Consider the following 24,515-nt stretch of genomic DNA (forward strand, 5'->3'; position numbering starts at 1 on the left):
AAAACCACGGGAACTGGCCTATATCCTTAGGATTTAAAAGAGACCCAAACAGGCTTTACCATGTAGTGGAAACAGGAGCAGCACCAGACTGCAACCAGGAAACCAGGGTGCTGGTCTCACTTCCATGGAAACTGGCATTGCAATGACCTGTGTTAGGACTGCGTTTCCTCACTTGGAAATAGGAGTGGGTTTCTAAAGGCCTTTCCCCCTCTGACATTCCCTGACATTAAATCTTCCCAAAAGGGATGATCAGATGTCCGTGTTCTCCTTTGTGTCAGTTTCCTGGGGGTTTGTGGATGTGAGGGCTCTGACCATTTTTGTGGCTTGGCCTTGCTGGGCTGTTGCCTACGATTCCAGTGGGTGCAGAGTGATGGGGAGATCGTAAACGCTTGTGACCGCAACAGGATTCTAAAGTTTCTCTAGAGGTGCAGACCACTTAGATACTTGTCTTGGATGCTCTTTGTCTGGGTGTGTTCCTACAGTTTCATGGGAAGGCGGCAGCTTCAGGGCCATGCTTAGGAAGGGCTTTGTGTGGAAAGTGGGCTCGCCCTTCCAGCAGTGGTTGCAGTAACGGCGGGAGGAGGAGGAAGAGCACTTAGGGGGTGAGTGCTATCTGCTGGGCCCGATGCTAACAGCACTGCCTGCACTGTCCTGTTCAATCCTCTCAGGCGCACTGTAGGGAAAGATCATCCTAGCAAGGAAACCAAGGCTCAGAGAAGTTATGTAACGTGTGCAATGAGATGGAATCGAAATTCAGGTCTGCCTGATTCTAAATTGTGTCTCTTTTAACCATAAGATAATGCTGCTCAGCGGCAGAACTGCTGGATTGAACGAGTCCACATTGTATTTTAGGACTAGACTGCTCTGTACACTGAAAGGCTTTTCAAGGAGAATTCGGTTCAGAATCGTATACTTCTTCTTAAGCAAGGTTTTGTATTTACCCATCGTTAAATACAAGGTATCGAAACCATGGTTTTGAATTTATTTGAGAAAGCAAGCATGCTTAAAAAAGAAATGGAACCAGAGTCTGATATCAAATGTAGGTCGGGCCGAGATGGCAGGCAGGACTGACACCCTTACTCCTGTGGGGTGGCAATGAATCTCCATCTTTCCCTCTAGTCGTGAAAGTTCCTAAAGTTTTCCCTTTATATTTTTTTAAAAAGCACTGTGCTATTTTCCAACCATTCCCAATGGATTTGTCTTTGTTTTTAAACAGCTTCCAGTAATCCCATCAAAATCCCAAAGATATGTGATTTGGACTCTTTGTAATGGCTTCGGAGCATGAAAGAAAGTGGTTGTTTGAATAAATTATGTGTATTCTCTTACGTACTACCGTAATTCAAAAGTACAAAAGAGCCACAAGCCTCACGGAAAGGAATGAATGGAAGTTATTGTCTTTTGAAGAGAAGGGAGACTTTCAGATTTCCAGTCTTGAGGAACATGTATATTTCTGACCTATTAAATTGAACCATATGAAATTGCCATTTTGTGGGTCAGATGTGGCCAAATATCAGTAATTTCGCATTCTTCAGTTTAACACATGAATCGACTTGTTTTCCTAAAGGTTTGTAGGACTCAAATAGACGGATGCTCTACAATTTTTATTTTTATTCATCACCCTCAATCCCAAGCATTTATTCTGTGATCCAAGAAGGCAATGAATGCAAAATAAAAAGAGCGTTTAGAAGGAAGATTGTATGAATGATCTTGTTTGATATTCCTAGATAATGAAAAATGGCAGATGTGTGAATTTAGTGTAATCCTAATGTGTTAACCCTGAATCATTTTAAGTGTTCATGCGAAAACATGGCCAACTTTCATCTACCACATGTAAGCAGCAACATCAAAAGGTACTAAACAGGATTATATTTTTAAAAGCTCCAAGTATAAATACAAGTGGAAAGAGAATTCCTGTCAGCTGAACACCACATTATTGTTTACTATTACTAATACATGTCCCAGCTGGATTTGGTTTATGTCTGGGCTTACGTTACACTTTATTCTTCTGCAAGGTTTTCTGTAACTTAGCCAAGGTGATTTCTGAGGCAAATGGGAAATTAATGGGAATGACACACTAGTACAGAAAATATCATGAGCAGTTGGTTATCAGAGGGACGTAAGTTCGTCATGGTTGTGTCAGTGTTCACAGTAAGAGAATCACAATAAAGCTACCAGAGGTACCTGAGAAGGTTCTTCCTGGAAGGAGCGTCTTGAAGTGGTCATTTCCTCCTAGTACATTCTTCTATGTAATGCCCCAATGTCTTTTACCTTCTGTGTAAAGCATCTAAAGAGGTGGATTCCCAAAATTTCCCCAAGAGCAGGTTAAGGTAAACTAAGAGTGCTGCTGCTCAACATGGAAGGCTAGAGTCAAACGTGGTTCCAGGTAATTCCATGTTACAAAGCTCATGCTGTACCGGTAATAGATGCCAGATGAAGCTGAATACGCCTGTTAAGTTTTAAAGGATGCCCAGACGCAAATACTTTTTTTATTCCATGCAGCTGATTTTTGATTGGCAAAGAACAGCATTAAGATCAGTCATAATATTTCCTTGTCTTCTTATTCCTTGGATGAAAAATTTAAGCACATAAATTCTTAAACCATGTATCGAATTAACTTCTACAACTCGTGGAAACATTTCTATGCTCATTCTAGCAATGTATCAAAGGAGAGTTCAGTTAAATAACTCGGTAGGTCCATCCGCTTCTCCACGGAGTAAATGTACAGCACTGTAAGGCATGAGCTTTGGACTATTTTTGAAAATGCCATTTGCTCTGGGGTATGCTGGCTCTTGCTTTTGTCGAAAAACCCGGGTTCAGGGAAATTTCTACCTTAGAGAAGGAAAACTCTCTAAATGAATGTTTTGCTTTCTCATGGATGCTTTAGGGTACTTCAGCATTAAGTGCATAAATTCTTTGAAGTCTCTGTGGAGATGGGGCCCAGGAAGCTTAGCGTCTACGCGGAAGTGAGCAACTAACCGCCCGCGTTCTCCCGGTTGAGCGTGACCGCGCCCCGGCCACGGGCGGGCGCCGCTGCGTGCGCGTCGGAGGCGACAGCGTCGTCCCGGGGCAAACCCCAGCCCTCCCGCGCGTGCAGCGGGCACTGCAGTCCCACAGAACTCCCAGCCAGAAAGCTACCCCAAAATAAGCTTTATTGAGAGAAAAGTGTCATATTTGATACACAGACCTACAAAAACAGACAAAACCAAAAACCGTAAGTTTTTCCTCACGAACACTTGATTACAAATGTACATTTGTTTCTTTTTTTTAGTTATTTAAAAAAACAAAACAAAAAAACCCCCAAAACACTGGATATAACTGGTTACTAATCTTTGGTCAGCACAGGTGTGAGAGAACAACCGGGAGTCTGCGTGTGCTTCGGCCATTTCACATACGAGGTTTGGTCACCGGTCCAGGGACAGGTTCTTGGATCGAGAACACGGATGTGCACTCTTATTAGCACGTCCTGGAACAGCATCTTTTTAAATGACTAAAGCAAACTAAACATCAATTCATTGTACAAACATCTTTCATACACAAATAGGCTATGATAAAACAAGGCATATGGTGTATAACTACAGTATTAATGAAAATTCTAAAAAAAAACAACAACGCATATTCCTTGGCTGCGCTGCATGGTTCGTTTGCACACATGGCAGTCCTGACACAGCTTGAGCGTGGTAAATGCACCGTTAATCTAGGACAGCACCAAACACGACAGAACGCCAGCTGCTCTGCGAAGGAGTGGCGGTTCTTCAGCTGCCTACGCGCCGCAAGGACGCAGCGCGCCCTGGGCGACAATGAGGTGTTGCGGGTAGCACACGTGGTTCCTTGAGGTTACGAGAAGGAGATACAGTACGGTCTGGCCTGCAACGCTAATGGTCTCACAAGCAGTCAAGGTATTTTGCTACAGTGGTTGTGCTTCATCTTCCGTTGCCTGGTGTGCCTGGTAATGTGAAACTTCGTCACAACGAGCTGCTCTGGCTTTGATCTCCTTTCTAATGATCTAATGACATCACGTCTTTTAAATTATTGATTCCACTGACCGTTCAGCTCTGTGAGGCTTTCTTTAAAATAATCAGGTGTGTGCCAGTTGGGTGACTGGCAGAAAACCAAAGGAAACATCTCTTGAATCTGCTGAATTTTTAAAAAGCACCTCTAAAAGAAATAGCTCAAATTTATAAATCTAAAGAAAAACAAGTGAGTTTCCCTTTTTGTTTACATAGTTTGTTCATTTCTCCATATATTACTGCATTAAAAATAAATAAACATCTATATTTTTTAATTAGCAACTATAGCAAAATACCCAAAGTGTTACAGACTGCTAACAGGAAAAAAAAGCTCACATTCATTTTGTGCATTTAGTGCCATATGCTGATCTCTTGAACATTTAGGTTTTTTTTTTAATATATTTTAAAATGAAGTTATATAAAAAATACAGTAACCACGGTTGCCTTTGTACTCAAATCTTTGGCCACACCAGAGTCTAAATTATCCCTCCCTGCGAGGGTCAACAATCAAAGTCTGAGACAGGGAGGAAAGAAACAAAGTCATTTTTTTTTCCTCTTAAAAATCAGTCATTGACCCTTCCGAAGGCTGGCTGGGCTGGGATTTGAGGCTGCAACCCAACCCTGTGAGGGGTCAGTAGAGTTGGATCTGCAGCCTCATCCGGAGAGCCTCCCCGAGCTCCCCTAGGAGGTAGTCATCCTCTTTGCTCTCTTCCAGTTTCCTAAGCTCCTTCTTCTTGTAGAGAGGGACGCTGGTGATCTCCAGTGTGTACGTGCCGCGCGCCAGCTTCTTCCTGGCCGTGTGCAGGTAGCTGAGCCCGTCCCTCTGGTGGATGCGGAACACGCCGTCCTCGTTCCCTTGGGAGATGACGTAGCGGACGTGGTTGTTGAGGGGCTCGATGGCGGGCCTCAGTTCCAGGATGTGCTCCTTGCAGCCGAGGCCAGAGAGGTTGAGCTTCACGTTGACGGGGCTGTCCATGTCCACGCTCTCTAGGCTGGTCTGGTCGACCTGGAGAAAGGGCAGGAAACGGTTTGGGACAAGCTTCGCAGCACCAGCGGGGGCCTGGAAGAGACCTGCGGCGGGGGCAGGGCCACGAGAGCGGGTCGTGGCCTCCCACCCCGGCCCGCACCCGGCTCCCGAGCAGCGGCTGTGAAAGGGGCCGCTGTAAACCTCTGTCAGCCGCGCGCAAGGTCAGTTGCGTGGCGACGCCCTGTGAGGCTTTATGGCTTCGCGCTCAGCCTTGACGAGGCAATTAGAGCCACAGGGCCGCGCCTGCAGGCAGCGTGCACATTTCAAGTTTTCTTTTTTTTGATTTGTTTATGGAATATCACATTAATAATTTTAAAAAAGAGAGTTTAGGGAATGATTGTAATTTCTTTTTCAAGTGAGTGTTAGAAGTGTTTCTGTTGTCCGACGCCGGGACGGCCCCGAGGGCACGTTCGCTCCGAGGGCCCCGCCTGGACGGGAGTGGCAGCGGGCTCTGCAGAGCGCTCAGGCGCCGCTTTGAACCAGCGCTGCTGAAAGCCGGTGGGCAAGGCCCGGATAAAGCGAGTCCACTTGCTCAGAGGGCTGGGAGGGGAGCAAATATTCACACAATACAGCTAAAATTCCCAGCGCTTTAACAGGGCACCTGTTAAGTAAGAACCCGGCCGTAGTGCCCGGAGCGCCGTAAGTGTTCGGGCACAATTCCCGGCCAGGCGCCACGTGGGAAGGTTTCGTAAGCAGAGTTCCCGGATTTGCAGTTTGGGGACTTGATGAAAATTTCTCAACTGTCATACTTAAACATCGGTGGGATACTTCGTCTACTTAAAGTAAATGTAACACTGGCTTTTTCATTATTGTAAACTGGAATCATAAACTTTTTGGCTAGAGAGGTCTGGTTGTATAGATAAGGAAAATTTCTGAGGCCCTGGAAATGGAAGCAAGTTACCCAATTTACAGAGCCTATTAGTTGTGGAAGAGGTTTTTGCTGGGGTAATTTCTCGATAATATTAACTGAAGAGAGTGGTAAGTGACGAACTCATGTTGTCTCCGATCCTGGGAGAGCCACTGTCATCTCTAGATACGTGACATTCTCCACTGACAGGAACCGAGCGTGTGGCACGTGTGTGCCAGGCACCGTTCCAGCCGTCCGCTTATTTCAGCTCAATTAATCTTCCCATCAACCTTCAGAGGTATTTTTATTCCCATTTTACGGTGAAGAAATTGAGGTCGAGAGAAGTTAAGTAAACAGGTAACACAGGTAATAAGTGGGGAGGGTCAGGGAATTATATTTAAAACCAAGTAGACCGTGGCCCACCCCTTTAACCACTCTGCCAAAATGTCATTAGGGAAAGGAAACACCAGTGGCAGGCAATTCAGATCTTCCGTTCCTTACAAAATACAAGTTATTTGAGACAAAAATTTTTGTGGCAGAAACAACTATCTTATGAATAAGTCACAAAGTGTGAGACCTAGTTGACTGACCTACTGAAATTTAAATTCGGCCACATGTACTATACGTGTATAAAACAGAACCGGACAAATGCAAAATAATTTCATTTTTTTGAATCGTTTCAAACTATTTTCTAGATGGACATCTTATACCCCCCGGCACAAATCAAAAACTAAAACAAAAGAAAATAATCTGAAACTTAGTCTTTTTCCCCCAGTCTCTGTGTTTTGAGCTAATAACTCACAACTCATTTTAATTTACTTGCCTTTACCACATTGCGTCCATTAATTTATCCATTAAAATTCAAGAGAGGCTTAACTTCGCTGCGGCTGAAAGCTACATGCTCTGCATTATACACATGACTCCATGTGGGTAATCTTTTGTGGCAAAACAAAATGAGATTTACTCACAGCAGTGGGCTGGCGTTGGTGGACACTTCTCTTCTGCCTGCTGTCTTTCATAGAGTAGCCGTTGATCTTGCACTCGTAGCACGCCTCCGGGGACAGGGAGTTTTCCTCATCGCCCTCGGCATCCAGCGGCAGGTACTGCCCCTTGTTAAACCCCAGTCCGGAGACACAGTGGCTGTTTCCAAGAAGCAGAGCGTTGTTAGACTCTATCATCAACTTTGACCACAGTTTTCCAGCAGCAGAGCAAAGACATCTCAGAAATATGAAACCAACAAAGCAAACTCTAAGCTCAGAAACATAAAAAACTTAATATTCCTTGTAACTTTATTTTTCAACACTCAGTACATGAGATTTCCCCTTATTTTTGAACAGAAGAATTCTTCTGAGGGGGAGCCCTGGGCACCCCTGATTTTCAGTCTGAATTGGACAGGGGCACGTGGGTGCGTTTCACTCAGGAAGGTGAGAGCAGGGTGTGAGTTTCCGAAGAGAATGCTACGGCAGGCGCCATGGTTTCATAAGCCCGCAGCCGTGTTTGCTGCTGGCAACAAAGTAATTCAGATTTCTCAACTAGTATTTTGGTTAATGAAAGAGCCACTGAATTGGCTCTAACTGACCGTCGTCCAGACCAGGGCTTTCATTTTAAGTATTCCTATACACCAGTGTTGGACAGATTGCTCCACGCTTTTAGCCCCTGCCTTGCATGCTGGTTCTGCTGAGGAAGGCGACTCGGACTGACTCATAAATTCCCAGCTTCTGTGCTACTGAGCACCGCTGCCTTGACGGAAGGATGCAAGTGGCCAGTCCCTCGGCCACAGGCCACGGGACTTGAGAAAGTGCGATTAGTCTGAGGGAAGCCAGCCTCGTGGAGACAGGCCCAGGCTGAGCTGCCAAGTGGTGCCACGCCAACGAGGCGCCATCCTCTCTCTGTGTCGTATAAAAGCCAGATGAGCAAAGAGAGGGACAGACTCCTTCCTCCGGGACTGCTGGGCTAGCGCCTGAAAAGAATTTGCAAAAGAATCCAGGGCAGACCATTTCCACGTGCACCTCACAGCCCAGGGATCTATGGCAACATGTGAGCTGTACTTTTACACATCTGCTTGTCTCCGGCCTGGGGTCTGATCGCATCAATTCAGGCCATCACGGGGGCAAAGAGTGAAACTCGCATACGAGTTCGAGTTTGATGATCACCACAAAGGCAGTAACCCTGTACCATGAGCAGTCCCTGCGCCTGGGCGCTTACTGGCATACGCTACGCTCTCATCAACGCTTTTGCCTCTTGGACATTTTTTTTTTTATTGTCTATCTTTTTTTTTTTTTTATTTCAGCATATTATGGGGTATAGATGTTTAGGTTATGTATGTTGCCCTTGCCCCCCTCCCCGCCAAGTCAGAGCTTCAAGCGTGTCCATCCCCCAGATGGTGCGCATCGCACTCATTATGTATGGCTTTTAAACACAGGACCCTTCCCTGCAGGGGTAGGTGGCCTGAATTCACTGAGGGAGGAAGGGCCACCCTACTGGGCCCCATGTTCTCGTGTGCAGGAGGGGGATGGCCGCCTTACCCCTGTCCCACTCTGTAGTACCCGGGCGGGCAGCCGCAGAGGTAGCCCCCCTCCGTGTTGGAGCAGCCGTAATTGCACGGGTTCTTGGAGGACGAGCACTCATTCACGTCGTGGCAGGCACTGGAGAACTGGTCGAAGGAGAAGCCTGAGGGGCAGGCGCACTTGTAACTCCCCAGGGTGTTGTAGCAGGAAGCAGAGCCACAGGCGTTGGGATTGGAGCATTCATTCTCATCTACAAAGTAAGAAACTTTTACACAGGAAGGGGGTAACAGCAATCACCTGCAGAAGAGCTGGAGTCTCAAAGTACCTATGATTTTATGGTAGACAACTCTAGAACTGTATTAAAATTTTTTTACTCTGATGGCTGATTTACAAAGCACATGAATTAAAAAAAATTCCTTCAATTACGTCTTCACAAACCCCTTACTTTGCCCTTTTATATTCTGTTTGTACTATGTTTCCCAGCATGTTGGAGGCCCTTGGGGACAGACATCTGCAGTGTGCCTAATGAATAACTCTTCTATTCTCTTAACAAAAGGTTACTTCAAAAGCCTGTATCTCAGGCAAATCCACAGAGATAGAGAGTAAATTAGCTGCCCACAGTTGAGGGTTGGGAGAAACGGGAAATGACTGCTGTTGGGCATAGAGTTTCTTTTTGAGGTAATGAGAATGTTCTGAAACTTGTAGTATTGACAGTTGCATGTTGGGAGAATATACTAAAAACCATCTAACTGTGCATTTTAAAAGGGTGAATGTATGTGAATTACATCTCAATTTAAAAAATCCTGTATATCTGTACTTGTGTCAAGTCCCCCAGCAATTCCCCAAACCTTCATTATATATGATGAAAAAGTACATAAAAACCCTAAATGAAAACAATGGAAATAAACACTATTTCATTGGATCTATTGAACTAACAACCAGTACAGTTTTGACCGCTTGACAACCCATCTGGTGCAGACCGTGCCTTCTGAAACAGCTTTGCATCCGGTCATCAGCTAACACATTGCTTTTGCTCGATTCATGACGAGCATTATACTATAAATGTCTGACAGCAGGATAATTACAGGTTATACTTTCAGTTGCTATTATCATTTTTACAGATTTAAAGCCTGATTATGCTTTTAACTTTGGAGATTATAATTTTGCTGTTAACTGTCTGGGTGATATACAGCATGTGGCTTGACTCCGTTGGGCTTTATTATAATCTAAATTTCACCCTGGGCACAAATCACATCTGTTCCATGGAATTCTTTCAATTCTCATGACTACATATGGAGCACAGAGTGTCTGTTTATCTAATATATGACAAGTATATATTTCAGCCCATGTGGGGAAACGGGCCCATTTGCAAGTAGGGATACCATAGCTAGTAGGGAAGTGTGGGATCCGCAGTAGCTCAGTGAGATTTGAAAGATGCAGATGGGGTCTCAGGGAAGAGGCCTCCCAGACAGGAAATTAAATTTCGTTAAGTACAAGATAGAGGTTACTGAAAGGCTAAATGTTATTATGTACATTTTTGTATCATCATTATAGTTTCAGAATTAAATGAGACCACTAAATGTAGATTTCTTAATCACTGAATATAAAATATGCTGTGATTATCTAGTATGTGGAAATTCTTAGCCTTTATTACAAGGGAAGAAAGTACAGACAGTAAATAAATTCTCAATAACCTGGCTACATATGACATAGTATAACTGCTGTCTTAGTTCTATATATAAAAGACTTGGAATTCTGCCACAGAGGCTCATCTGCTGACATTCATATGCAGCATTTGCTTATAAATTATATAAGTTAGCTTGTAATTTAATGAAGCGATCCTGCCATGAGTATGGTATCAGACATGTGTTAGGTAGAAAAATTACCAGGCAAAACCTATTAACTGAATAAATTGCATTTAAACATAGCACTTAAAATAATATTTAAAAATATGTGATATTTTTGGAAGAATCACAATATACCTCATATTTATATGCTATAAATGTATATCATGGTTACAATTTATGGACTTAGATAAATATGTTCTTGTTTGACATACACTTTGAACTGACTCAAGCCTCACTAAGCCATGTTCGAATTATTTTGAAAAGACAATAAAAGGAACTGAAAGTTACATTAAATAACAAAGGCTTCATATATTAAGATATAATTTTTCTTCATATGCAAATGTTAACAATATTTACCTATTTTCAATTTTGAATAATTATAATTCTTGCAAATAGTTGACAATGTTGCCTACATCTGTACAATCTATGTACCAGAATGTTATAAATTCTGTGTGGTAACTGAAAACTTAAAGTGTTAATTTGGATTGAAAGCTTTTTTAAATATTAACACTTCTAAAGAACTTTTATTTTTCATAAATTGGTAGTAGTATTAATAACATTGTAGGTTTACAATTTTACTTATTTAAATTACCTGATACATTGACTAACAGTTTTGACTTTTTACCAGGAGAACCCAGGTAAATCTGTTTGAAATGCTTTCTTCTATATTCTCCCATCAACCTTCTGAATGACTGAAGGTAGTCATATAAGCAGTGACAGATGAAAATGTTTGTGGCTTTTTAATTCGCATTTTGTCATAGTTCTTGTTCTTTTGCTGACTTGTTGCCTTTATTAGTTTCCTGATGGATTATTTCACTCTATTTCTGCCATATATTTGAGTTAAAATTCCAACTGTGTTATGTGGATTCAAGGCAAGAAAGTCAGCAATTTTATTAAAGACCAGCTGGATTCTTCAGTCCTATACAGAAAAATGTACATTCTTTTGAAATAAATCCTTGCTGTGTCTTCTTACCCAGGGACCTGCTGCCTAGAGGTGCCCATTGTAGAAGAACAAGCTCACAAATTAACACCTGCAATTGGGGGCTTATCTGCTCACGTGCTTTTAGTTTTGGAGACCATTTGTTCCTCTGCTCATGGAGCCTTCCCTAATGGGAAGGCACACAGACGTCTGGCTGGACTCCAGCGTGAGCTGCTCTGGGGTGACTGACTTGTCCAAGCGCCCACTCAAGGACCTCATACAGGGGAACTGGGATAAACCAGGCCATCTTGATTTTAAGTCAGACCATTCCAAACAGAGCCTCCAAATTTAGTAAAATCTGTACAGCAGCTTTTGCACTAGATATTTACAGACAGAAATTTCAGAAAACTTAAAAACTTGGAAATTGAGTTGATACTCCATACATGTTTCTATTTTACTTACATTCTCTTTAAAAACAAGAGTTTCATTTAAGCTGCCATAATGTAAAATATCAGAGACTCAGTCTTTTGCCTTAAATTCCATGGAATTAACCAGGAAGTCCATGGTACTTACTAAATAAAGTGGTGGGCCTTATATTTAATAAATACTGCAATATAGTAAAGTGTTTTACATTATTTTAATAGCTATCTTAAAAGATACTGTTCCCTATATTCTAAAGAGTGCACCTACACTTTGCCTCTCTATGAATCAATAAATCAGGGCACAAGAAGTTTTGCAACATTTTTTTTTCTGTGAAGAGAAAAAAAGTGAACTAAATTTATGAAGTTATTTAGATTGACGGCCTAATCGATCATCTTGATAACCCTTTAAAGCCTTCTAGCGTCTCGATCCTCACTGGTTTCTCCACTTCCTCCCGTGAGGGTGTGTATGTGGTGCCGCGAAGCATCTGCCCCTCACCTAGCATAAGTTTCCCTCCTTTAAAATTTATCTTGATTTTTTTTTCTCAATTCACTAAGCTGTCATCAGAAATTTCTTTTAAGAACACTACAATGGATAAAATCAGATTAATTTATTTAATCACAACAGTGCAGTATTTGAATACTGTGTGGAGAAACTGCAGAGACACAGGAAGCGTCTGGCAGTTTCTCCGCAGGACCACTGTTTCCCTTTGTGTGTCAAAATGCCTTGGAAGGTGTGTCTGTGAAGTGCATTCAGAGGGAGCCAAGAAATTAGGCATCTGCTGAGTCAGTCAGGGGCTACTCACATGGAGAATAATGTCCTCTCTGATCAAGCACACCTTAAAAGGAGAACTTCCATGACTACTACCAAATGCAAGCAACAGAGCTGACTGCCACGGATTTTATTTTACAAGCACTTTTGTCTCAAATTGTCAGCAGTATCTGTTGTAACGAGGCCCTTTTTTGATCTTCAACTACTTCACATCCTTCATTTAATCTAAGTGCCATGAGAGCACAGACAGACTGTCCTCATTAAGTTAATCTGAATTTCTTTAGATTTGTATGAGGGTAATGGATGGGCAATATGCTAATTCCAAATCTGAAGACATCAAATTACTGATAAAAAAGCAGCTGACCTTGGCAAATGGAGATGATGCTTCTTGACAACATCTTCAGAAACCTAAAAGTACATCTAGTGGAAATTTAAAATGATGAAATCTCTAGTTGATTCACCTTTTAGGTACTTAAAAAACAACATTTTTATTACGGATATTTTCAAACATACATAAGTCTATTATCAAACATACACAACTAGTAAAATGAATCCCCATGCCTCAATATTAAAGACTGGTTTTTAAATTCTAGGATTCAAAGACTATCTTGAAACCTCAACCCTTATAATTTGTTCATTTTATGCAGAGATACTTTCAGGTGAGAAAAGCTGCGTAAGGCAAGAGCTCTCACCGACGCACTGGTTCCACTGGTAGTGCTGGATGTACCCTTGAGGGCAGCCACACCTGTAGCCGCCCAGGATGTTCTGGCAGCCGTGCTGGCACCTGTGGTTTCCATCACATTCATCAACATCTGCAAAAACAGTCCCGGCAAAAGATTTATGTCACCTTTCTTTTAGTATTCTTAGATGCGTTCCAAACACAACCTAGGGTAACGATTATCAGGGGAACAAACAAACAAGACACGGCCCACAGAGAGGCTGTGATTTTTCCAAGTTGCATGGTGGTGATGCAACAACAGTTCTGAGATAAGAGACCATCTCACTCTTCTGCTATCCGCCAGACCACGGCACATCGGTGCTCTGAATAACATTTTAATTTCAGCAAATCAACCACAGCAACCACAAATGTTGTGCATTTTGGACTGATTAACTTCGTATGGTATGATTTATTTGGTAAGTGATGTGTGTGTATATATGTATGTATGTGTGTGTATAGTCTGTGTGTGTGTATTTGCATTACATATTCCAGTAGATGCAAAAGTGATTGAGATGTAGTCACCATTTTCAGGAAGATACAAGCACTACAGAGATAACTAAAGAATACATCTGTTTTGCACACAAAAATGTTCATTACCAATTTAAGATTAACTAGATGCAAATCCCTCTTAAGTATCTGAATACATTATTTTTAGACAGGATGTGGTATTATTATACATATGGAATAATTTCTTTGTTTATATATTCATTCTCTTTTGGAATTACAACTGAAATCTGCCCATGAAGAGTGAAATAAAATTGGCCTGTCTGATGTGTGTATAACAAATTTACATGGATAATTAATAAACGGTGCCTCATGCTATAGTCACGAGCTGAACTCACACATGCCAAGCAGCTGTGGGTCCAGAATAATTTCAATGTCTCAATGATTTGAAATATAAAATATTAAAATTGAAATTTTTAAAATTGAATTTTTCTTTGCTGAAAATGAGATACATATAAAAGTCCCATGATTCTTACAGAGAGCAAATGAAATACTTTGAATATATTTCTAGAATTCAAAATCATATATGTCTAAGAATGGTTAATTTTAAAAGGGAGACTAACACCAATAAAGATATGCATTGCGATACTGAAATATATAAGAATGTAAAGGAGATATATATAGTCTCATAATCTCTGGCAGGAGTATTTTATAAAAGATACCAATCCTAATACATTTATCTTATCATACACTAGCACTTGAAATGTAAGCATTGAAGAATTATTAATGTGTGGTATTTTACCGACTGCAGGCATATTCTTATTTTGTTCCCACTTAAATGTTCCCTTGGACTCTACAGGAAATACTTATTGCAAAAGGAGGTTCTACAGGAAATGTCCACTATGGGAAAGAGGGTGAAGCGGGCAGCTCAGCCCACAGAACATAGAAAAGTCACCAGCCCTCCCCAGCACATGCAGTACATTGCTCTGAGCATCTATTCTGATAGGTTTTCCTTTTATGTTTAACTTTCACACATTTAATTATCATGGAAGAAACGTCCAATTATTTTTATTTTTTCTGGTGTGTTTATATACTACTGTAAACCATACTCGGCACAGAACTCTTTCAGTTCAATTCTTTTTCAGATCAGTGATTAGGTAAATAGTTCAGCTATTTTAAAAGTTCATTTGCAATCACTGAATTTTTGTTTTATCACAGTAAAGTTTCCCTCTACCCTAAAAATGATATGTGAAGATAATACTTTTTCCTTTATTGAGATATCTCCATTTCCCATTTAGTGTCTTGAAAGTTAAAAAATATATATATATATAGTTTACTGTTATTAGATGAAGAAGTTTTGAGCAAACCGGCTCACCTTCACAGTTGAGTCCAGTGGCATCAAGGGAGAACCCTCTTTGGCATTCGCAGCTGAAGCTCCCGGGGGTGTTTTGGCAGATTCCCTTCGCACCACAGAGGGAAGGCTGAGACCCACATTCGTTGTTGTCTAGGAAAGCACCAAGAAGGAGTATCAAACTTTCCAGTTATTACGTGATCTAACGTTCACATGAAGTAAGAAGCAAAGCATGAAAGTCTGAGTTTCATGATGTGAAAACAGCATTTTAGGGAAATTTATGCCAGAATTCACTGTCATATTCATAGGCAAAAGTATTAAGAAAAAGTGTATTTCAAGAGGTTTGAAATTAGAACATATCTTGGGGTCACTGAAGGCATGGTATTAGATAATACAGACTGAAAAGTCTCTAAACGTAAGAAAAATCCAGGGTGTCTGACAGCATGCTCTAAATTACAGTGAGCCTTTAATCATATTTTATCTGAACACCACAGTTATATTTACAATGTGCTATAAAGGTACTGCTTGGAGTATGGCTACTGTGCTGGTGCTTGGACTATACAGGGCTTTTTTCCTTTGGGTACTGTTCTTATGAAAAAATATCTATACCATTAGCAACTTATTTAGACCAGTAATTATGAGGTATTGGTTCTAAATATAAGTACTGAGACATCATTGTACATACCATTTTAAATACAATTTTTATGCATCTACCAAAATTTGTAAAGTTTCCCATTTGTGATTTTGTCTTACCAATGCAAGCAGTGTGATGCTGTGTGAAACCAGGTGGACATTTACAGGTAAACCCTCCCAGGGTGTTGACACAGAGGAACTGGCAGTTGTGCTGTTTGGTCTGACATTCATCGAGGTCTGGAAGGGAAGAGAAGCCGGTGAAAACCAGAGCAGAATTAGCTGGCTGTGTGCCCTTTCTCATGGAGCCACAGAACACGCACACGTTCCACTGGGGACATTCTGTCTGCATTTTTGCTGGAAGCTTTGTGGACGTGGCAAGCAGTTTCTTTTCACATAGTTAAGCAGCATAAATATTATGGGCTACTATAATAGGATTGTTATGGTGATACAAAACACAAAGTTTTCTTAAAATATGAAACTGAATGGCCGAATCACAGCCATTTCCATGAGCTGTCCTCAAAGCTAATATCCAAAGGTTATAATTCTTGCATTTAATACAGTATAGTACATGGCTGGTCACTTGTTCCCATTAAAGGAGGGAATAAATAAAAATAAAACAGAATCTGAAAATTGATGAAGGTCCAACACAAACATCAAGTCATATTCTCCACATCCAAATAAAAACACCATCATTAATATCAGAGTAAGCACAAACACAGCATCTGTAATCCTAATCATAAACAGTATTGATATTTAGACTCTACTAATAGAAAACTCAAAATTTTATTTTGGCTAGATTGAAACTTAATTTGGAAAAATATATTCAAAATAAATTTACCACATAATATAAGATGTAGACAAGACTAATTCATTATCTTAGAGCTTAAAAAATACTTTGGTTGCACTCATTTATAAACAATGCACAAAGTTAAATTGATCCATACTGGTTCACTGAACAGGTCCAAGGTAATAGCAGTACTTGCTATTTTATATTATTTTTTGATATGTCTTAGAAATAAAACCAATATTTTATTGAGAATAGTCTATATTTTAAAAATTTCTTGAGTCTATTAATTTCATTCTGATGAGGTTTACTATAAAATCAAATATGAGTCTAGTTATTGAAACTATTCTTTTTTATTTTTTTTTATTTCAGCATATTACAGGGGTACAAATGTTTGGGTTACATATATTGCCTCTGCCCCACTGAGTCAGAGCTTCAAGCTTGTCCATCCCCCAGACGGTGCACACCACACTCGACAGGTGTGAATATACCTGTTCCCTCCTCCCTCTCCCATCTTCCCGACACCTGATGAATGTTACTACTATATGTGCACTTAAGTGTTGATCAGTTATTACCAATTTGCTGGTGAGTACATGTGGTGCTTGTCTTTCCATTCTTGGGATACTTCACTTAGTAGAATGGGCTCTGGCTCTATCCAGGATAATATAACAGGTGCTAGATCCACCACTGTTTTTTATGGCTGAGTAGAACTCCATGGTATACATACACCACATTTATTAATCCACTCATGTATTGATGGGCACTTTGGTTGTTTCCATATCTTTGAAATTGTGAATTGTGCTGCTATAAACATTCAATCGTAGATGTCTACATGAAAAAATGCTCAGCATCTCTAATCATCAGGGAAATGCAAATCAAAACCACATTGAGATATCACTTATCTCCAGTGAGAATGGCCTTTATGAAAAAGTCCCAAAACAATAAATACTGGTGTAGATGTGGAGAGATAGGAACACTCATACACTGCTGGTGGGACTGCAAACTAGTGCAACCTCTGTGGAAAGCAATATGGAGATACCTTAAAGAGATACAAGTAGAAGTACCATTCGATCCAGCAATCCCATTACTGGGCATCTACCCAAAAGAACAAAAGACATTCTATAAAAAAGAAATCTGCACTTGAATGTTTATTTGAAGCTATTTTAATGATCTAAATTAGCTTGATAAATAATTACTTTCAATACTACCTAAGCAAAACATTTAAATTTACTCATTTATCTTCACTCTTCCATAGTAAATGCATAATAAAGATAGCTTACAGAAATGAAATCTTAGATAAACAAAAGCAACAAAAATCTTATTTTAGTGATTTGTTTAAATCTTTTAAAATATCACCAAAATTTTGGTTTCATTTTATTTTTTAAAATTTATGTGGTTTGCTATAAGAAGCAAACTGCTGTAACTCGGGTTTAATTCTCTCTGCCTCCTACAATGAGCCCGTTGGTAGAATTTGGTATGAGTAAGATGGCCACCGGGAAGACGCATTGTCATGAAGGAGATGCACACGGCATAGTCCTGGATTACCTCATATCGGAATCTGGAAGAAGAGAGATACACAAGGGTGACAACTGCCGGAGACTCTTCACTTACCTTTGCAAGTCTTTCCATCCTCTTGCAGGACATACCCCCTTGGACATGAACACTGGTAACTCCCCTCGGTGTTCTTACAGATGAAGTTGCATGGTTTTGGGGACTGGGAACATTCATCAAGGTCTAAGTAAAAGTGACACAAAGATTAAATTCTCGTTAAAAGAAACAACCAGCCTCGTGCTTCCTTCCATATTCTTACTTCGTTCTTTTTGTTCTTCTTCTTAAAATGGTATACAACCAGAGAGAAATACTGCACACAACAATTTTCTCTAAAGTAACGTTCTGGTTTACTTAGTAGATCAATCTATGGATTTTGGATAAATATGATAATGTCTAGACAACTGTCTGAGTTCAAAAAAGCCTGGTAAATTCTTGAGATGAATATACTTTGGTTTACAATCTGAGATCACAAACTTGAAAGTAAGAGTTTCTTTCTTTTTGGACATGCGGATGTGGCAGAAGCTCTCTTCAACTCTCTTAGCCGAAGCTCCCCTGAGCGTCTTGTGGGATTGCAGATTGTGCTGGAAAACTTCCACTTGCCCCTTCAGGTCCGGTCCTCACCCCGGCCCACCCTGCTTTGAAGTCCGAGGGGCTGACCTCTGCAGACTCTGTCGCCCTCCGTCTTCCATCTGGCCCTCATTTCCTCGATTTCCTTCCTGCAGCATCACTGGGCCTGGCCGAGGTCACCGGCTCCGAGGTCACGGATCCTCTCGAGGCAGCCCTCGGAGCACAACTTTCTCCTTCCAGCCTCCAGTAACCTCTCTGTCTTTACTTTTGGCCCAGGGTGGCACGGCCCCAACACACAGCATTTTCCCTCCTGACATCTGAACACTCTGCCCACACCTTCATAGACAGTCCCTTTAGAAGACTCTCCTTGAACTGTCCTCATTGGAATATGCCACCTCTTTCTTGCTGGCGTGCTGACTGACAGCTGACAGTCTCCATTTCTTCCACAGAACGCACTGGCTGATGCCCACAGGATGCTGTTCTCTATAACTCTCCCGCCCTTCTGCTCCTACCAAGTGAGTTGAATGCTTATGGCAACTCAGTTCACTTTTTCTTAACCTTTTTATGACAAGTACACTTGTTATTGAAATAGGTAATTTGATGAAATATGCTGATGAAACAGGAAGGAGAAAGGATTTTTTTCTTTAACAAAAGCTAAGTTGAATTCTTTGGCAAGTCTCCTTCCTCCCAACTGTCATAAAACTGTGTGGGTGAAACAATAAAAAATTAAACATGAAAAAGAAATTGTAAAATAGTAGAAGGATTCTGTACTGAGACTGCTCCACAACTGGAAATTTTAGATGATGCCTAATGGTATATTTATGCAAAAAACAGTGATGAAAAAACAAGCAAAACATACTCCCTTTACATACACGCGCATGCTCAAGTTCACAATAAAAGCCCTTTCCCTTCATCAAAAGAATGACAAACAAATGTGCACTTATAACTTTTACCATTTAAAAGTGTATTTTTGTAATTTTTGTATTTCCCTGATTGGACAGGCTTTTTTGATGAAAAGAACAATTCTGCATCCCACATTATTGAACAAAGGGCAAGTACTATGTTATTAAGAACCATGTTATTGAGAGGATGGCATCATTTTAATACAAGGTACATTCCAAACCTCCGTAAGAAGGGCACTCTACTGACAGTAAGTGATTTGCAGGAAACAGCAGCTGACACCCCCCAGACACAGAGGTGCCTGGCCTTACCGACACAGGAGGTTCCGCTGATGTCTGTAGTGTAGCCGACCTTGCAGAAGCACCGGAATGAGCCCATGGTATTGATGCACTGGCCATTGGTGCAGAGGTTTGGCATTACCTTACATTCATCAATATCTGTGCACCAGGAAAACAAAACAAATACAAGTTAATATATACGTGAGGGTAAAACTGGTTAGAAACTAAGAGGAATTAAGGAACTGAGATGAGATAACTAACAGCAAACATTCATAATAGTGAATATCTTTTCATCATTCAGGCAAATGGCAACATGGAAGGGACAGAAAAATGATCTGAAGGGTGGGCTGATGGGCAGGCTACGTTGACAGCCCTGTTTAAGACTACTCATTTTGCAATTTAAGCATGAATTATTTTGGAGGAATCTATAAAGCTACCTCTTTGAAGTCCAACTAATTTGGAATTTGTGATAATTTCCCATTTGATTGGCCTCAAATTCACATTTACATTAGACTCTAAAGAAAAGTTTTTGCTAGTAAAGTAGTCACGCACAGGGTCGGAGTCTGTATAGTAATGGAGGAAATGGTATTTTTCAGGACATTAATATATTAGTTGGTTGTACAAAAAACGGAAACCACTAATCAGTTATGAGACTTGCTAGCTTGTAAAGGTGTTTCAAACAGAGTGAGTTGCTGTGTACATTCAAATGAACAATATTTAAATATTGCAAGTGGCATTACCAGCATGGCTTTTGGGGTCAGACATGTGTTCCATTCATGGGTCTACCCCTTAAAAAGGGTGTGGTCTTGGGAAAATTACTTATTATTATCTTAGCTTTGTGCTTCACTTTCTTCGAATAATAAATTCTACCTCTTAGGTTTGATTGGAAGATTAAATCTTTTACAATCTCTAAAGCATTAGCAAAGAAATTCTCTCTCTCTCTCTATATATATATATATACACATGGAAATACATATCAAATATAAATATCAAAATATAAATAGCTATAATTTTTACTGTATCATTTTTTCACTTTTCCTTCAAATCAATCTAAATTAATGAAATTCTCTGTATTGATAATATGCATGAATTTCCTCAGTTCCATACCTCTTCCATCAGTGGTGTATCCTGGGCCATGAGGACATATCTTTTTGTACTGGGCAGTTCCAGGAAGTGGGCAAAGCTCACACTGGTGGCCCCAGCCTCGCCCACCATCGCAGCAGCATTCTGACTTGGTGACGAGATTGCGGCTGCTGGACGCCATCTGACACATCGTCTGCAGGACCTCCGCAAAGCAGAGTCCCTGGCGATTGTCTGAAGGGCGAAGTAGTGAGACGCACAGTCACAGAACTGACACTTCATTATCTCGGCTTTCACATTACATAGGACAGTGAGTGCTGTCCTTCTTAAGAATAAGTTCTTAAAAGATATGTCTTCTTTTATACGAACAGCCACACTGCTAAGACAGCTTAACAATTATCAAGTTTCGTTGGCAGTTAAGTTCATAGAGTGTGCTTTCACTACAGACTTACAGATTATTAAATTTGACAAAAAGCGATACTATACTTCAGAAATAGATTATTTTTTTTCCTTCGATCCATTAGCTACTAAATGATAGCAAATTACCATTGCTGTGGAATACAAATGAAATGAAAATAAAATTATTTCCCTTCAAATAAGCAAATGAGGACCAGGATTTGTCTTTGGGAAGGAAATTCTAGACTATGTTATAAGCTTGGTACATATTTAATCTAATCTCTCATATTTTCTATGTCTAAAAGACTGTTCAAATATTTGGACTGAATAGATTTTTTTTAGTGTAAGTAAAAGGATTTTTCTGATTTAAAAGGTAAAGAAGGCCGGACGCGGTGGCTCACGCCTGTAATCCTAGCACTCTGGGAGGCAGAGGTGGGCGGATTGTTTGAGCTCAGGAGTTCGAGACCAGCCTGAGCAAGAGCGAGACCCCGTCTCTACTAAAATTAGAAAGAAATTAATTGGACAACTAAAAATATATAGAAAAAAAATTAGCCGGGCATGGTGGCGCATGCCTGTAGTCCCAGCTACTCGGGAGGCTGAGGCAGGAGGATCGCTTGAGCCCAGGAGTTTGAGGTTGCTGTGAGCTAGGATGACGCCATGGCACTCTAGCTGGGGCAACACAGTGAGACTCTGTCTCAAAAAAAATAAATAAATAAAAAAATAAATAAAAGGTAAAGAAATCTTTAATACAGTTTTATAAACCATCTTAGCAAAACTGTTAATAAAATGAGCACAGAAAATTACACTTTCTATGTAGGTTACCTTTCCTATTTCCTAAAAGATTGATTTTTGGTGAAGGTATAGATTGGAGACAAGATACAAAATATATTTTCTAGACTAAAAACTTCCTGGCATTTGAAGCGAATGACATCATTCTGAGAAAAATCTGATATGGCTGAAACATGCTCTTTTTATGCCAAATCAAGTGACAAGTCAAACAGTTTACTGCTCTTATTCCTCTTTGTTTGCCTTAAATTTTACTACACCATAATTTACAGCTGCCATAATTAACCACAATGGTTTACAATGTACGTATTTTAGCGTTAAAATACAACATAAGGCCTGAGATTTATATTTTACCCAAGAAAATATTTTGTAAAACATTTTTCTGTACCATAATATAAAAATTAACCTTCGCTGCATTTTTCAAATGTGCCATTTACTTTGCATTAATTTTGGCAGAGCTTACCTCATATTGAAAATATTTTCTTTTGGAATTAAATCATCCCCTGATATAAGTTTTACTAAAATCAAATTTTCCATACAGCTTAATTAATCTTAATTTTGGAAAGACTATTTAAGATTGCTATTTACATTACACATAGATGTGCGCAAGACACACATACAAAAATGTCATTTTAATGGATGTATACCTTTAGGAAGAGGAATGTGGATTACTCAGATTGGGGAATGTCTTTAGCAGACAAGAATATATATATGGAGCTCTTCTGTGATGACATCATACAACAGATGTTTTATCTACCAAGTAGAATGTACTTGTGTATCAACTTACCAAGGCATTCAGTGCCTGAAGAACTTGACTGGAATCCTTCATTACACTCGCACCTATAGCTTCCAATAATGTTAAGACAACGTCCATTTTCACAGATCCCTGGCTTGGTCCTGCATTCGTTTTCATCTTTAGGAAAACAAATAGTATGGATGATGACAAAATTGTAAAATTATAACTTACAAAGTCTTTTCTAATGGGTTAGATCTTATTTAAAACATCTTTACCAAAATACTAATATGATGGAATTAAAAGGTTATGTGTGAATATTAATTTACTTTTAACTTTACCTCATCCTTCCAGGTGGATTCTTTTTTTTTTTGAGACAGAGTCTCACTCTGTTGCCCGGGCTAGAGTGGGATCAGCCTAGCTCACAGCAACCTCAAACTCCTGGCCTCAAGCGATCCTCCTGCCTCAGCCATCTGAGTAGGTAGGACTACAGGCATGCACCACCATGCCTGGCTAATTTTTCTATATATTTTTAGTTATCCAGCTAATTTCTTTTTATTTTTTCAGTACAGATGGGGTCTGGCTCTTGCTCAGGCTGGTCTTGAACTCCTGAGCTCAAATGATCCACCCGCCTTGGCCTCCCAGAGTGCTAGGATTACAGGCGTGAGCCAGTGCACCCAGCTAGATTCTTTCTTAAGTATTTTCTTTTTCTTTCTTTTCTCTCCTCTCTGCAGAGAAGAGATGGTGTTTAATAAAGAATAAGAAATTGGCCTTCATAAGGGATAAAATTGGCCTAGGACACTAGGCAAGGAGGATAACTTTGGGGGAAAAATGTCAGTTTAAGAGAAAAATGTCAGATATGAGAGAAAGGCTGGGGGCAGAGGGGTGGTGGGTGTTGGGTGGGGTGATGAGTAGGGTAAGAGCCATAGGTCAAGGATAAAGGACAAGCTCCTACACTGGCTTTGAGTAAAATCACAGGAACAGTTGTGGTCTGTGAGGGCAGTTAATGGGATAGGAAATTTAGGTAGCACTGCTCTTTTGATTGGTGATAAATAAATAAACTATTCAAACAAAATTGTTTTATTAAAATTCTCTATGTCCTTACTTATTGTGCATTTTTGATAACTTTGTAAATTCTCTTTGATTTTTTTCAAAGCTATTTTGTTAGGAGCATAAGAGTTCTCATGACAATCATATCCTTTTGATAAATTGCTCCTTTCATCTTTATAATTTTAAATCTTTTAGTCTTCAATTTAACGACATTTGTTTTGCATGTGCTTTCCTTTTATTAGCATTTGCCTTGAATATCTTTATTTTCAACCTATCTAATATTTTATTTAGGTACATTTCTATTAAAAAGTACCTAGCTGGATTTAAAGAGAATCTTAAAAAAATACATTTATCTCTGAACCGGTAATTTAAACTATTTATATCTATCATGATTACTGATCAGTTTGGATTCTTACCTGCCATTTTGTATTGTTTTATATTCGTGTGCCATTGCCCCCTTCTCTCAACATTCATTATATTAATCCAGTTTCCCATGCCTTCCTCTTGCTCCCAACTCATCTTTGGAAGTTATAATCTTCTTTCTATTCTTCTAGTAGCAACCATTAAACAATTTCAACACATTGTTAACTAATAGTTTTCCATCAATGCTAAGAATTATCTGTTTCAAGAGGTTCTGGCCATAACAACCAACTTGGCACGAATTCACTTATCTCTGCTCTATCTGTACCACTTGCCATGTTGATGTGACCCAGAAATTCTGGTTTGCTAAATTTTTAATGTGCATCAACATCTATTTAAACTAAATAATGAGACTTACTGGTTTTTGGTCTAACCATGGCTTCACATACTATTACTTCCTCTTGAATTAATTAAAAAAATATATTAGAGTATGTAGCTTGGTAATTATTTCAGAGAGGGCATGTGGGTGGCAGATATGC

At 40.0% G+C, this 24,515-nt stretch overlaps 1 protein-coding gene across 1 annotated transcript in view; it reads right to left on the reverse strand.

Annotated features, from left to right (window-relative positions):
- Window positions 1-3,132: 3,132 nt before the first annotated feature.
- The window catches only part of FBN2 (fibrillin 2), a 288,365-nt gene continuing 266,982 nt past the window's right edge, over window positions 3,133-24,515 (reverse strand). Inside the window, exons 56-65 of the mRNA XM_012645034.1 lie at window positions 22,621-22,746; window positions 20,679-20,885; window positions 19,605-19,730; window positions 17,887-18,009; window positions 15,612-15,728; window positions 14,883-15,011; window positions 13,038-13,157; window positions 8,407-8,638; window positions 6,850-7,021; window positions 3,133-5,013 (exon numbers count right to left, since the gene is read on the reverse strand). Of these exons, the coding sequence (XP_012500488.1) occupies window positions 4,639-5,013; window positions 6,850-7,021; window positions 8,407-8,638; window positions 13,038-13,157; window positions 14,883-15,011; window positions 15,612-15,728; window positions 17,887-18,009; window positions 19,605-19,730; window positions 20,679-20,885; window positions 22,621-22,746 (1,727 nt within the window). The 3' untranslated portion in view covers window positions 3,133-4,638. The remainder of the gene's footprint in view (window positions 5,014-6,849; window positions 7,022-8,406; window positions 8,639-13,037; window positions 13,158-14,882; window positions 15,012-15,611; window positions 15,729-17,886; window positions 18,010-19,604; window positions 19,731-20,678; window positions 20,886-22,620; window positions 22,747-24,515) is intronic.

This window comes from Propithecus coquereli, unplaced genomic scaffold (assembly GCF_000956105.1).
Source record: "Propithecus coquereli isolate 6110/MARCELLA unplaced genomic scaffold, Pcoq_1.0 Scaffold224, whole genome shotgun sequence".
Classification (NCBI taxonomy): Eukaryota; Metazoa; Chordata; class Mammalia; order Primates; family Indriidae; genus Propithecus; species Propithecus coquereli.